The following is a 15,764-nucleotide window of genomic DNA, read 5'->3' as shown; positions in this document are numbered from 1 at the left end:
GTTCTTCCCGGCTGTATGTAATAACACAAACAAAATTCTGGGCTAATAATGTTGCCTAGGGGCTAGAATCTATCGGCACCATTTTCATGTTTCATACAATATGTTAGGAATTTGCAATACATATGATATGTTAAGAATTCCAATTTGTTGTGGCTAACGTTAGCTATGCTAGTGGTTAGTGTTATGGGTTAAGGTTAGGGTTATGGGTTAAGGTAAGGGTTAAGGTTAGGGTTATGGTACGGGTTAGCTAACATGCTTTGATTTTATTAGGATCTCTTTTGGTCATCATTTGGACTAATCTTCCAAGAGTTCATGCTTAGTTGCTAAGTAGCTACAGTGCCTTCAGAATGTATTCACACCCTTATGCCGATACGGGTTGCTTTAACTATGCTGTGATATGCTAAATTGCTAATACCTGCATCAGTATTCTGTAAGTAAATCTCTCTCTCAAAACACACACATCCATGAGGGCAGTCAGAGCAGGCAGTGTTGTAGGGTAGCAGCTGCACCTCTATTTTATACTGCTCTTATTATTCCTCTTTCTCTATATCCCTCTCTCTACTCCTGTCTGTCACCCCTTTCCCGTCTCTCTCCAGTCTACCTCAGTCTCCCTCTCTCTTTGCTCTCAGTTTGTCTTTGTAAATATATTTTTGTTCAGTGTGTGTGTGTGTTGCTCTCTACTGGGCACTCGTGGTTTGACAGCCCTGTTACTTTTCACCTACTTCATTAGCGCAGACATAATCTTAGCCAGAGGCCAGATAACCACATCAGTATTGATAGATCCACTTTTTTAATAGAATCCATGATTAACATATTAGTTATACATTGACTACAACACATTTGTTACTAATGGATACCACAGGATTATTTAACTTTCGGACCATAGAGCTCACCAGTTTTTAGTCCTAAAACCCAGAAATTAGTTCCTCTGGTTTGTTCAGACATTCCTATGGTGGAAATTAAGGGGAAAGAATTGAGTTTTGGTATAAATACCGAAATAAAAGGTCTGAGGTTAACAGATTTAGGAGATTTTATATGTTTTGTTCTATGAGATCATATTGTTTTACCTAAATGCTTCAAAATTCACAAAAAAATGTTAGCTATTGAAGATTATCTCAGAGAACAAAACATATAAAATCTCCTAAACCTTATTTTTGGCATTTATCTAAAAACCCTACAAAAACTAAATGTATTTTCCCATAGGCTTTGTCCAATACAAAAAGACAGTATTCATATTCCTCTCTATGTGCATGTGTGTGTTTTGTAAAGTGACTGTTCCACTGGATGTCATAAGGTGAATGCACCAATTTGTAAGTCGCTCTGGATAAGAGCGTCTGCTAAATGACTTAAATGTAATGTAAATGTAAATGTGTGTGCCTGTGTGTTTGTCAGTGGTCAAAGTGCTTAAGTAAATATACTATAAAGTACAACTTAAGTAGATTTTTTGGGTATCTGTACTTTACTATTTATATTTTTGACTACTTTTACTTCACTACATTCCTAAAGAAAATAATGTACTTTTTACTCCATACATTTTCCTTTTGAATGCTTAGCAGAACAGAAAAATTGTCAAATTCACACACTTAACCTCTGATCTGGCAGACTCACTAAACACACGTGCTTCATTTATCAATTATATCTGAGTGTTGGAGTGTGCCCCTGGCTATCTGTAAATAAAAAAAAATTAAATGGTGCAGTCTTGTTTGTTAGTATAAGAATTTGAAATTATTTATACTTTTACTTTTGATACTTAAGTATATTTTAGAAATTACATTTAGTTTTGATACTTAAGTATATTTAAAACCAAATACTTTTAGACTTTTACTCAAGTAGAATTTTACTGGGTGACTTTCACTTTTACTTGAGTCATTCTCTATTAAGATATCCTTACTTTTACTCAAGTATGACAATTCGGTACTTTTCCACCACTGGTGTTTGTATATGGCGTGTGAATATACATCGGGTTAGTTGGCCGTGGGGTTGTTGATGACGAAGCTCTGCTGTTGGAGCTGGGCGGTCCAGTCTTCCTCAATGTATTTATGGTAGGGGTCGTTAGAATGCTCACGCCGCTTCGACTTCACCGTGCTCACCAGGATCGCCACGACGATAAAGGCAAACATTCCGATCATCACTATCAGATACCATATGACGTTCCTGAAGTTCTCCTCTGCCAGAGTGTTGTCCAGAGCCTGTTCTGCCTTCGAGGAGTTCCGGCTCCAGCTGTCAAGATAATGGCCCAGGGCACGGGTCAGAGAGTCCTCCAGGTGGAGGGTCATGTTTGACCAATTAGGCATGATCACCTGGTGGGCGGGGTAAAGAGAGTGAATTTGATCAGTGACAGGGGTGAAGACATTGACATTGTACTGTCTTCCTGTGATCTGTGCACTGAATCTGCATACAAGAATACACTACCAAGCACATACACAGACAATACCGTATATACAGAATCAGACAGTGAACCTTCATATTGCATTTACAGAATCAGACAGTGAACCTTCATACTGTACATACAGAATCAGACAGTGAACCTTCATACTGTACATACAGAATCAGACAGTGAACCTTCATACTGTACATACAGAATCAGACAGTGAACCTTCATACTGTACATACAGAATCAGACAGTGAACCTTCATACTGTACATACAGAATCAGACAGTGAACCTTCATATTGCATTTACAGAATCAGACAGTGAACCTTCATACTGTACATACAGAATCAGACAGTGAACCTTCATACTGTACATACAGAATCAGACAGTGAACCTTCATACTGTACATACAGAATCAGACAGTGAACCTTCATACTGTACATACAGAATCAGACAGTGAACCTTCATACTGTACATACAGAATCAGACAGTGAACCTTCATACTGTACATACAGAATCAGACAGTGAACCTTCATACTGTACATACAGAATCAGACAGTGAACCTTCATACTGTACATACAGAATCAGACAGTGAACATTCATACTGTACATACAGAATCAGACAGTGAACCTTCATACTGTCCATACAGAATCAGACAGTGAACCTTCATACTGTACATACAGAATCAGACAGTGAACCTTCATACCACCCAGTTGTGACTTAAACAAGAAAATATCTGACCTGTTCAGGGTTTCCTGTATCGTTCCAGGGAGGTTGAGAAGATGTTACAATCACAGGCGTTGAGAAAGAGGCAGGGTCCTGGAGGGGGGAAGTAGGACGAGAAAGAGACAAATACCACACAATCGACCAACTAACCAGCCAACCTCAGCCTAGGACAGACAGACAGGTACAAAAAGAAACACTGCTCATATTTGATCTCCAGTGTTTGCTTGTGTGTGTGTGTGTGTTTGCTTGTGTGTGTGTGTGTGTATGTGCAAGTGTTTCTGATGACCTTGAGAAAAGCATCAAGCTCAGCTGATATGGAAAGGGGAGTAGAGTGTTGAGGGTCACTCTCACCCTGCCACACAAACACACACTGTAGCCTAATTTGTAAGTCGCTCTGGATAAGAGCGTCTGCTAAATGACTTAAATGTAAATGTTAAATGTATATTGGATTCCTAAACAGTGGAACTACTATCAATTGTGAAATAAGTTGTAATACTTGAAGTCATGTACTCAAAAAGGATCTCAAACATGCTAGCATTCAAGACAATAGTGTTAAGTGTAATAGTCTTTGTTTAGGTAAAGTTTAGTAGTGGAGCTGTTCTATAGCCTGCTGCACAGTCTGCCTTTTGCAATTCACCTAGTACTGACAATGTTCCTGCTTGTGAAATTCCATAACAGTACCCACATTTGCCACTAGATGGCAGACAAATTCTCCTGGTGTACTGTCACCACGTGTACCTCAGGGATTAAATTGGGAATTCGGAGGGTTTAGGGTTGAGCCAGGGTTAAACATACATTAAGGTTGAACATAAGAGTTCATATTATGGCTAGGGTTGAATTGGGGCGTGGACATGAAGCTAGGGTTAGGGTTGAATTGGGGCGTGGACATGAAGCTAGGGTTAGGGTTGAATTGGGGCGTGGACATGAAGCTAGGGTTAGTGTTAGGGTTAAGGTTGAATTGGGGCGTGGACATGAAGCTAGGGTTAGGGTTGAATTGGGGTGTGGACATGAAGCTAGGGTTAGTGTTAGGGTTGAATTGGGGTGTGGACATGAAGCTAGGGTTAGGGTTGAATTGGGGTGTGGACATGAAGCTAGGGTTAGGGTTGAATTGGGGTGTGGACATGAAGCTAGGGTTAGGGTTGAATTGGGGTGTGGACATGAAGCTAGGGTTAGGGTTGAATTGGGGTGTGGACATGAAGCTAGGGTTAGGGTTGAATTGGGGTGTGGACATGAAGCTAGGGTTAGTGTTTGGGTTGAATTGGGGTGTGGACATGAAGCTAGGGTTAGTGTTAGGGTTGAATTGGGGTGTGGACATGAAGCTAGGGTTAGGGTTGAATTGGGGTGTGGACATGAAGCTAGGGTTAGGGTTGAATTGGGGTGTGGACATGAAGCTAGGGTTAGTGTTAGGGTTGAATTGGGGTGTGGACATGAAGCTAGGGTTAGTGTTGAATTGGGGTGTGGACATGAAGCTAGGGTTAGGGTTGAATTGGGGTGTGGACATGAAGCTAGGGTTAGTGTTAGGGTTAAGGTTGAATTGGGGCGTGGACATGAAGCTAGGGTTAGGGTTGAATTGGGGTGTGGACATGAAGCTAGGGTTAGTGTTAGGGTTGAATTGGGGTGTGGACATGAAGCTAGGGTTAGGGTTGAATTGGGGTGTGGACATGAAGCTAGGGTTAGGGTTGAATTGGGGTGTGGATATGAAGCTAGGGTTAGTGTTTGGGTTGAATTGGGGTGTGGACATGAAGCTAGGGTTAGTGTTAGGGTTGAATTGGGGTGTGGATATGAAGCTAGGGTTAGGGTTGAATTGGGGTGTGGATATGAAGCTAGGGTTAGGGTTGAATTGGGGTGTGGATATGAAGCTAGGGTTAGTGTTTGGATTGAATTGGGGTGTGGACATGAAGCTAGGGTTAGTGTTAGGGTTGAATTGGGGTGTGGACATGAAGCTAGGGTTAGGGTTGAATTGGGGTGTGGACATGAAGCTAGGGTTAGGGTTGAATTGGGGCGTGGACATGAAGCTAGTGTTAGTGTTGAATTGGGGTGTGGACATGAAGCTAGGGTTAAGGTTGAATTGGGGCGTGGACATGAAGCTAGGGTTAGGGTTGAATTGGGGTGTGGACATGAAGCTAGGGTTAGGGTTTGGGTTGAATTGGGGCGTGGACATGAAGCTAGGGTTAGTGTTGAATTGGGGTGTGGACATGAAGCTAGGGTTAGGGTTGAATTGGGGCGTGGACATGAAGCTAGGGTTAAGGTTGAATTGGGGCGTGGACATGAAGCTAGGGTTAGGGTTGAATTGGGGTGTGGACATGAAGCTAGGGTTAGTGTTAGGGTTGAATTGGGGTGTGGACATGAAGCTAGGGTTAGGGTTGAATTGTGGTGTGGAAATGAAGCTAGGGTTAGTGTTAGGGTTAAGGTTGAATTGGGGCGTGGACATGAAGCTAGGGTTAGTGTTTGGGTTGAATTGGGGTGTGGACATGAAGCTAGGGTTAGTGTTAGGGTTGAATTGGGGTGTGGACATGAAGCTAGGGTTAGGGTTGAATTGGGGTGTGGACATGAAGCTAGGGTTAGGGTTGAATTGGGGTGTGGACATGAAGCTAGGGTTAGTGTTAGGGTTGAATTGGGGTGTGGACATGAAGCTAGGGTTAGTGTTAGGGTTGAATTGGGGTGTGGACATGAAGCTAGGGTTAGGGTTGAATTGGGGTGTGGACATGAAGCTAGGGTTAGGGTTAGGGTTGAATTGGGGTGTGGACATGAAGCTAGGGTTAGTGTTAGGGTTGAATTGGGGTGTGGACATGAAGCTAGGGTTAGGGTTGAATTGGGGTGTGGACATGAAGCTAGGGTTAGGGTTGAATTGGGGCGTGGACATGAAGCTAGGGTTAGTGTTAGGGTTGAATTGGGGTGTGGACATGAAGCTAGGGTTAGGGTTGAATTGGGGTGTGGACATGAAGCTAGGGTTAGGGTTGAATTGGGGTGTGGACATGAAGCTAGGGTTAGGGTTGAATTGGGGTGTGGACATGAAGCTAGGGTTAGTGTTAGGGTTGAATTGGGGTGTGGACATGAAGCTAGGGTTAGGGTTGAATTGGGGCGTGGACATGAAGCTAGGGTTAGTGTTAGGGTTGAATTGGGGTGTGGACATGAAGCTAGGGTTAGGGTTGAATTGGGGTGTGGACATGAAGCTAGGGTTAGGGTTGAATTGGGGTGTGGACATGAAGCTAGGGTTAGTGTTAGGGTTGAATTGGGGTGTGGACATGAAGCTAGGGTTAGTGTTAGGGTTGAATTGGGGTGTGGACATGAAGCTAGGGTTAGTGTTAGGGTTGAATTGGGGTGTGGACATGAAGCTAGGGTTAGGGTTGAATTGGGGTGTGGACATGAAGCTAGGGTTAGGGTTGAATTGGGGTGTGGACATGAAGCTAGGGTTAGGGTTGAATTGGGGTGTGGACATGAAGCTAGGGTTAGGGTTGAATTGGGGTGTGGATATGAAGCTAGGGTTAGTGTTAGGACTTTTATCCTACTTTCTATCCTACTCATCTTTTGAGGTGCTGGAGCTTTGCTTCACCTATCTCTCTCTTTGACCCAAGGTGCAAAAGCCCAGAACCGGCTGTACCTCACCAGTTCCTCACAGATTTGTGTTCGGCCTTAAGCTGTTCACCTGAGGATGGTTATACTGTATTACTGTACATAACCAGACAGGACTCGGTGTTGTCCAGGGAAAAGAGTTGAAGAATGTTGCTGAACCTGTTCACACCCCTGCTACTCTTCTTGGGTGGAGGACATGGAACATGACAGGTACAGCACTAATACATCTGAGGTACTCTTTGATGTGGCTGAGAGCCAGCAAACACACACACACTGTGAGTCACTCTGGTATGCGTTTGAGGCCTTTTATGTGAACAATGACACAGGTTTACCATCAGCTTAGTCTATGCAATCAGGGGAGGGACCAGAGAGCACCACTGTATAGTAGCTCCACTACATGGAAGGGCTAGCCCTCTCACCTTGCACCACCACCACTATCTTTTATGTGCAAATTAAATATATCTACAGATATGCTAATGTTCAGTACAATACATGCATTCACAGTGTGCTCTATTCTCTCATCTCAAAGGGTCAGGTGTCTATCGGTGTGTCCAACAATCTGTTGGTGGGAATTGAGAGGTATAACAACACTGGAAGGTCATTTGATGCGTCTTACCCTAAGATGACTGGAGGGACAATTAAAAAAGTAACACAAACAGGCAGGGTCAGAGGTTGACCGGAATAACAGAGAAGAGCTGGAGGAAGGACTATGTTATGAGAACAGCAACCCAGGAACCAATGTGTCATGGACCTCCTATTAGAGACGCATGTTACATAATCAGATAAATGGATGCACCAACTCCACATGCCCACAAACATGCAGTTAACCATAGTGATTATGCGTAGTAGACCTTTTTAAATGCGCTTGGTTTGTGTATGGGTCTGTGTGTATGGGTCTGTGCCCGCATGCATGTGAAAGGGCTCTATTCCATCTGTATCGCTGAAGAGTTACAGATTGCGCGACAGAAACGTACATTTACGATTTTGACAACTGAGCTGACATATGCAGCATTTACTGTGAATGCAGTCTCCTCTAACGCAGGAACATTGCAATCACACTTTAACGCTGAGCTTCAGCAATACGGATTGAATAGAGCCCTAAGTATGGTGTTTGTGTGTATATGAAGTCATTCCTGGATTATGCTATTATTGTGCTCGCATAAACAGTAAACAGCTTTGAGGGTTGAGTGTGAGTCAAAGGTACCAATTATACAATCCCACATGGAATTATGCATGTCCTGTATCTGTGTACAAATGTCTGTGTGTGTCTGTGTACGTGTTGAGACCTAACCTCCATTTATCAAACCCAATTTTTCCTGTGTCTCTGTCCCTTGTCCCTATTTCACAATGGCATTGCCTCACCACCACCCCCACCAATGTTATGCACACAGGAGGAACTATGTACATTGCCAAAACATCATTGGCTGTGGAATGTTAAATCAAACAATACATGAAGAGGAAAATGACTAGCTAAGTGAGCTGAGCTTATGATAAACCTCAATGACTGTCTACTGATTCCTATGTCCCTAATAAACTGCTCCTTCCAACACTGATTCCTATGTCCCTAATAGACTGCTCATTCCAACACTGATTCCTATGTCCCTAATAAACTGCTCATTCCAACACTGATTCCTATGTCCCTAATAAACTGTTCATTCCAACACTGATTCCTATGTCCCTAATAAACTGCTCCTTCCACCACTGATTCCTATGTCCCTAATAAACTGCTCCTTCCACCACTGATTCCTATGTCCCTAATAAACTGCTCATTCCAACACTGATTCCTATGTCCCTAATAAACTGCTCATTCCAAAACTGATTCCTATGTCCCTAATAAACTGCTCATTCCAACACTGATTCCTATGTCCCTAATAAACTGCTCATTCCAACACTGATTCCTATGTCCCTAATAGACTGCTCCTTCCAACACTGATTCCTATGTCCCTAATAGACTGCTCCTTCCAACACTGATTCCTATGTCCCTAATAAACTGCTCATTCCAACACTGATTCCTATGTCCCTAATAAACTGCTCATTCCAACACTGATTCCTATGTCCCTAATAGACTGCTCATTCCAACACTGATGCCTATGTCCCTAATAAACTGCTCATTCCAAAACTGATTCCTATGTCCCTAATAAACTGCTCATTCCAAAACTGATTCCCATGTCCCTAATAAACTGCTCATTCCAACACTGATTCCTATGTCCCTAATAAACTGCTCCTTCCACCACTGATTCCTATGTCCCTAATAAACTGCTCCTTCCACCACTGATTCCTATGTCCCTAATAAACTGCTCATTCCAACACTGATTCCTATGTCCCTAATAAACTGCTCATTCCAAAACTGATTCCTATGTCCCTAATAAACTGCTCCTTCCACCACTGATTCCTATGTCCCTAATAAACTGCTCCTTCCACCACTGATTCCTATGTCCCTAATAAACTGCTCATTCCAACACTGATTCCTATGTCCCTAATAAACTGCTCATTCCAAAACTGATTCCTATGTCCCTAATAAACTGCTCCTTCCACCACTGATTCCTATGTCCCTAATAAACTGCACCTTCCAACACTGATTCCTATGTCCCTAATAAACTGCTCATTCCAACACTGATTCCTATGTCCCTAATAAACTGCTCATTCCAACACTGATTCCTATGTCCCTAATAAACTGCTCATTCCAAAACTGATTCCTATGTCCCTAATAAACTGCTCATTCCAACACTGATTCCTATGTCCCTAATAAATTGCTCCTTCCACCACTGATTCCTATGTCCCTAATAAACTGCTCATTCCAACACTGATTCCTATGTCCCCAATAAACTGCTCCTTCCACCACTGATTCCTATGTCCCTAATAAACTGCTCATTCCAACACTGATTCCTATGTCCCTAATAAACTGCTCATTCCAAAACTGATTCCTATGTCCCTAATAAACTGCTCCTTCCACCACTGATTCCTATGTCCCTAATAAACTGCTCCTTCCACCACTGATTCCTATGTCCCTAATAAACTGCTCATTCCAACACTGATTCCTATGTCCCTAATAAACTGCTCATTCCAACACTGATTCCTATGTCCCTAATAAACTGCTCATTCCAACACTGATTCCAAAGAGAGATAATTTTTTCCTTTTGCCATTGAGGTCTTTTTTCCGTGGATTAATTTTAGGATCTGCTGAATCCCAGACACGCCGCCCATAGTTTGGTCAGGAGTGTGTGGTATGAGTGGAATGCGTTGGTTGTGTGTTTGCGGTACATTCCACAGCGTTAGTTAATGATCGGACCACATTCCCGCCGTGGTTGATTCCGGACTGTCACCCCCATGAGTGGGAATACCGGGGAATTGTTTATGTTCTAATAACCATTGATCAATGACTCACTCACTGGTGTAAGACATTCTCAATCACGTAAGGAAGTTTACTGTACAGAGTACTGCATATCAAATTCATATTTTTTTTATTTTATCATTCAAGTCACTGACTAACCAGGGAATATGGGAACATGATGTCATGTTCCCAGTGAATTTCCTTCTCAGTTTGGTGGGGAGTGGGCTCAGATGGCTCTGCAGTTGAACCTCTGCTGAGCGACAGGCAGCAGGTAGAGCACCAACATCCATCCAGCTTTGTCGGTCTCTAACACATCATGGAAAGTGACTACTGCGTGAAAAAGTTAACCGTCACGCAAGAGATTTAGACAAGTTCAGAGGAGCTCTCTCTTATCCACGTCTGGCTCTGCTGTGACGTGATTGGTGTATTGTTGTCAGAACCAGACCTTGAGGCGATTCTTCTCAACCCTGTCATGAGCGTCTTCATGGAGGCAGAACAGAATTCCGGAGCTAGACTGATAAGTGGTGTAATTAACATACTATAATGATTTCTTAAAACATTGTGTATTTAAATTTAATATACTTGTAATATTGGCTACATACATTTTTACCAACAAGAATAACAGGAAAAAGAACAAACACTAATGTAATAAACAACAAAAAACAAAGAGTGGCCTGATTGCCAGTACTTTTCCACCGAGGATGATGATATCATTGGTTTCTGCTGGGGAGGGGCAGATGACTGATCCCAACCAATGAGAGAAACAGTTACATCCTGTGGATTTCACTCACTTTGAGAATGTGAGACTGAGACACCATTGACACAGCAGCAGCAGAGGGTCAAATACCACCCTGCAGGCAGCATGTACACAATCAGATGAAACAGGGAGCTTAGTCAACCAAGAACAGGCATTCATTAGGCTAGCTGAGAATATTAACAGCAGTGTTGAAGCATGGCCAGCTAAATATAGATACTTGTAGGAATATCAGACAACGATATATTTATGTGAATAGTCCAATAGGTGAGGTTCTGGCTTGGTTTGGTCAACACCATGATAACAATGATCATATGCATGGTGGTTTCTATGTGTTTGATGCAATTCCATCAACTCCATTCCAGACATTATTATAATCTGTCCTCTGGTTCATTCATTGAGCCATGGAACATCACTCATAGCGTAGGACTCACTCATCAGGCCGTCCATTGACTGTGTATTCTATAATCATGGTTACAAAGTATGAAGCAATTTGTTTGACTTAAAAGCAGTGTTTTACTGCAAACGTCAAGAATGTCACTCTACTGTGGAAAAGTACAGAGGGAGAGGGAGAAGAAACAGTGGAGCATGATAAAGATATGGAGGAGGCAGGGAGAAAGCTGGCACTGTCCCTGTATATAAACGCAGTAACCAGGACACTGTCTTTCAAAGATAATTCATAAAAATCCAATTAACCATATACAATTAATGAACATGCACCTGTGGAACGGTCGTTAAGACAGTAACAGCTTACAGACGGTTGGCAATTAAGGTCACAGTTATTAAAACGTAGGACACTAACGAGGCCTTTCTACTGACTCTGAAATACACCAAAAGAAAGATAGCCAGGGTCCCTGCTCAACTGTGTGAACGTGCCTTAGGCATGCTGCAAGGAGGCATGAGGACTGCAGATGTGGCCAGGGAAATAAATTGCAATGTCCGTACTGTGAGATGCCTACGACAGCACTACAGGGAGACAGGACGGACAGCGTGGTGGCAGACCACGTTTAACAATACCTGCACAGGATCGGTACATCTGAACATCACACCTGCAGGACAGGTACAGGATGGCAACAACAACTGCCCGAGTTACACCAGGAATGCACAATCCCTCCATCAGTGCTCAGACTGTTCGCAATAGGCTGAGATAGGCTTGTAGGCCTGTAGGTGATGTCTGGTCCTCACCAGACATCACTGGCAACAACGTCACCTACGGGATCGATTTGGAGGTGGAGGGCATCATCGGACTGAACTTGTTGTCATTGCAGGCAATCTCAACGCTGTGCGTTACAGGCAAGACATCCTCCTCCCTCATGTGGTACCCTTCCTCCAGGCTCATCCTGACATGACCCTCAGGCATGACAATGCTCCAGCCATACTGCTCGTTCTGTGCGTGGTTTCCTGCAAGACAGGAATGTCAGTGTTCTGCCATAGCCAGCGAAGAGCCCAGATCTCAATCACATTGAGCACATCTGGGAACTGTTGGATCGGAGGGTGAGGGCTAGGACCATTCCCTCCAGAAGTGTCCGGGAAGTTGCAGGTGCCTTGGTGGAAGAGTGGGGTAACATCTTACAGAAATAACTGGCAAATCTGGTGCAGGAGGAGATGCACTGCAGTACTTAATGCACCTGGTAGCCACACCAGATACTGACTTTACTTCTGATTTTGACCTCCCTTTGTTCAGGGAAACATTATTTCATTTCTGTTAGTCACATGTCTGTGTAACTTGTTCAGTTCATGTCTCAGTTGTTGAATCTTATGTTCATACAAATATTTACACACGTTAAGTTTGCTGAAAATAAACCCAGTTGTAGGTGAGAGGACGTTTCTTTTTTCCCCCGAGTTTAGCTTCTGGTCTTATTTCTTGTGTTTTTTGGTTTGTTCTACTATTTTGATATTGAATACTGCACTGTTGGTTAGGGCTTGCAAGTTAACCATTTCACTGTACTTGTGAAAAATACAACTTGACATTGGAGAGCTGATGTGAGACATTCCTGAGAAAATGATCATCTGTAAAGAAGCCTTGAATCATCCAATCCCCTCCAGCCTTGGAACAAATGAATAATAGGGTTACATAACCCGTCAGTCAGGTGCCACAGAGGTACTAAGCCCAAGGGATTCATGGGAAACACTTAAGACACACCCTATCCCCTCAGCCCTCAAATTAAGTGGACACATTTGATGACGTATCATGACATTTGACGAGTATACACTTGCAGGGCAAGGGAGGAATGAATGATTGTTTTTAAATGGACCACCCTTGGCCAGAAATTCATCAATCGTTCATCCTGCGATGATTGTGTTTTCAGCCACCAGTAGCTTGTGGGTGCTTTATACGCTACAGGTCAATTATGAGCGCATGTCCACTTATATATTTAATATATGCCTAATGTATGATAGCTAGCAAATTAATTAGATAACTAACGTTTGCCTGTCGAGCTGGAACTTCTGAAGGGAAATATTTTGTACAATTTCCAAAAGACAACCAAAAACAACACATTTACGATAAGTGTTTGTGCCATCATGTGCATTAGTAGCACAAATGCGTTCGTTTTTATTTACATGTATGTTGGCTTATCCATTGATGTTAAGTTTTCGCTGACTTTTCTTTGCGGATGTACAATCGTCGCGAATTGAATTATGGGGAGTTTCATGCCCCAGAGTGAACATAATTGTACACGCAAAGCCGACTAAAAATGAGGGCTGAGGGGCTTACGAGGCAAACATCCCTTGCTCTGCTTATCATTTGGACCACCCGCCAAGACAGCGACGGGGATTCCCCCAAGGGCAAGTGGACGTGGGTGTGTCTAAGTGTTTGGACCGAAGACAGTGATTTATGAACTTGTCATATGACAACCATGTTATTTTTTATACCCTTTACATTTAAAAGAAATACATTTACTTATTTTCCATAGGAACTTTATTTGTAGACGTCTAAAAATAAAACCCGTAAAAATAACATTTCCCGGAAAAAGAAAACGTTTTAAGCTCTTTTGTCTCAATCCAGTTTTTCGAAAGTTAATCGAAAGATTAGATGCATAGAAATAGAACGGACAAATAATTGCCCAGATTGGTAACTCCCGTTCTACCAATTATATATATATGATGTATATATATATATATATACACACACTGCTCAAAAAAATTAAGGGAACACTTAAACAACACAATGTAACTTCAAGTCAATCACACTTCTGTGAAATCAAACTGTTCACTTAGGAAGCAACACTGATTGACAATAAATTTCACATGCTGTTGTGCAAATGGAATAGACAACAGGTGGAAATTATAGGCAATTAGCAAGACACCCCCAATAAAGGAGTGGTTCTGCAGGTGATAACCACAGACCACGTCTCAGTTCCTATGCTTCCTGGCTGATGTTTTGGTCACTTTTGAATGCTGGCGGTGCTTTCACTCTAGTGGTAGCATGAGACAGAGTCTACAACCCACACAAGTGGCTCAGGTAGTGCAGCTCATCCAGGATGGCACATCAATGCGAGCTGTGGCAAGAAGGTTTGCTGTGTCTGTCAGCGTAGTGTCCAGGGCTTGGAGGCGCTACCAGGAGACAGGCCAGTACATCAGGAGATGTGGAGGAGGCCGTAGGAGGGCAACAACCCAGCAGCAGGACCGCTACCTCCGCCTTTGTGCAAGGAGGAGCAATGCCAGAGCCCTGCAAAATGACCTCCAGCAGGCCACAAATGTGTGTGCCTGCTCAAACGGTCAGAAACAGACTCCATGAGGGTGGTATGAGGGCCCGAGGTCCACAGGTGGGGGTTGTGCTTACAGCCCAACACCGTGCAGGACGTTTGGCATTTGCCAGAGAACACCAAGATTGCCAAATTCGCCACTGGCGCCCTGTGCTCTTCACAGATGAAAGCAGGTTCACACTGAGCATGTGACAGACGTGACAGTCTGGAGACGCCGTGGAGAACGTTCTGCTGCCTGCAACATCCTCCAGCATGACCGGTTTGGTTGTGGGTCAGTCGTGGGGTGGCATTTCTTTGGGGGGCCGCACAGCCCTCCATGTGCTCGCCAGAGGTAGCCTGACTGCCATTAGGTACCGAGATGAGATCCTCAGACCCCTTGTGAGACCATATGCTGGTGCGGTTGGCCCTGGGTTCCTCCTAATGCAAGACAATGTGGCTGGAGTGTGTCAGCAGTTCCTGCAAGAGGAAGGCATTGATGCTATGGACTGGCCCGCCCGTTCCCCAGACCTGAATCCAATTGAGCACATCTGGGACATCATGTCTCGCTCCATCTACCAACGCCACGTTGCACCACAGACTGTCCAGGAGTTGGACAGTCATCAGGAGCATGCCCAGGCGTTGTAGGGAGGTCATACAGGCACGTGGAGGCCACACACACTACTGAGCCTCATTTTGACTTGTTTTAAGGACATTACATCAAAGTTGGATCAGCCTGTAGTGTGGTTTTCCACTTTAATTTTGAGTGTAACTCCATGGGTTGATCAATTTGATTTCCATTGACAATATTTTTGTGATTTTGTTGTCAGCACATTCAACTATGTAAAGAAAAAAGTATTTCATAAGAATATTTAATTCATTCAGATCTAGGATGTGTTAAAAAAAACATATATATGATAACTGGCTGTGCATGTGTGCCATCGTGCATAAATGTATTTTGTCCCCCCCCCCCACCAAACGCGATCACGACATGCAGGTTAAAATATCAAACTCTGAACCAATTATATTAATTTGAGGACAGGTCGATAAGCATTAAACATTTATGGCAATTTAGATAGATAGCTTGCACTTGCTAGCTAATTTGTCCCATTTACCTGAAATGCACATGGTCCTCTACTCCACCAATGAATCCATACATAAAACGTCAACCGAATCTAGTCATCTCTCATCCTTCCAGGCCTTTTCTTCTCTTGACTTTATATTGCGATTGGAAATCATAAATTAGGTGCATTACCGCCACCGACCTTGTTCGTCTTCAGTCACCCACGTGGGTATAACCAATAAGAAGATGGCATGTGGGTA

General features: G+C 43.3%; 1 protein-coding gene across 2 annotated transcripts; it reads right to left on the bottom strand.

Moving 5' to 3' along the window:
• Positions 1–773: 773 nt before the first annotated feature.
• On the bottom strand, positions 774–15,694 carry LOC118386219 (potassium voltage-gated channel subfamily E member 2-like). Of its 2 annotated transcripts, XM_035773769.2 has the most exons (3): positions 15,557–15,694; positions 3,116–3,193; positions 774–2,300 (listed from the first exon to the last, which is right to left on the bottom strand). In XM_035773769.2, the coding sequence occupies exon 3, from the start codon at positions 2,292–2,294 to the stop codon at positions 1,965–1,967; it is 330 nt and encodes a 109-aa protein (XP_035629662.1). In that variant the 5' UTR covers positions 2,295–2,300; positions 3,116–3,193; positions 15,557–15,694; the 3' UTR covers positions 774–1,964. The 2 variants fall into 2 exon arrangements, with proteins under 2 accessions (XP_035629662.1, XP_035629661.1); XM_035773768.2 differs by lacking the exon at positions 15,557–15,694 and having other exon boundaries at positions 3,116–3,284.
• Positions 15,695–15,764: the final 70 nt, after the last annotated feature.

This window comes from Oncorhynchus keta, chromosome 7 (assembly GCF_023373465.1).
Source record: "Oncorhynchus keta strain PuntledgeMale-10-30-2019 chromosome 7, Oket_V2, whole genome shotgun sequence".
In the NCBI taxonomy this organism is placed as follows: Eukaryota; Metazoa; Chordata; class Actinopteri; order Salmoniformes; family Salmonidae; genus Oncorhynchus; species Oncorhynchus keta.
The sequence above is the reverse complement of the archived record's forward strand: the minus strand, read 5'-3'. Positions and strand labels throughout refer to the sequence as shown.

Coding starts and splice junctions, on each gene's coding strand:
- LOC118386219 (XM_035773769.2), bottom strand. CDS start 2,294: ATGCCTAATTGGTCAAACATGACCCTCCACCTGGAGGACTCTCTGACC.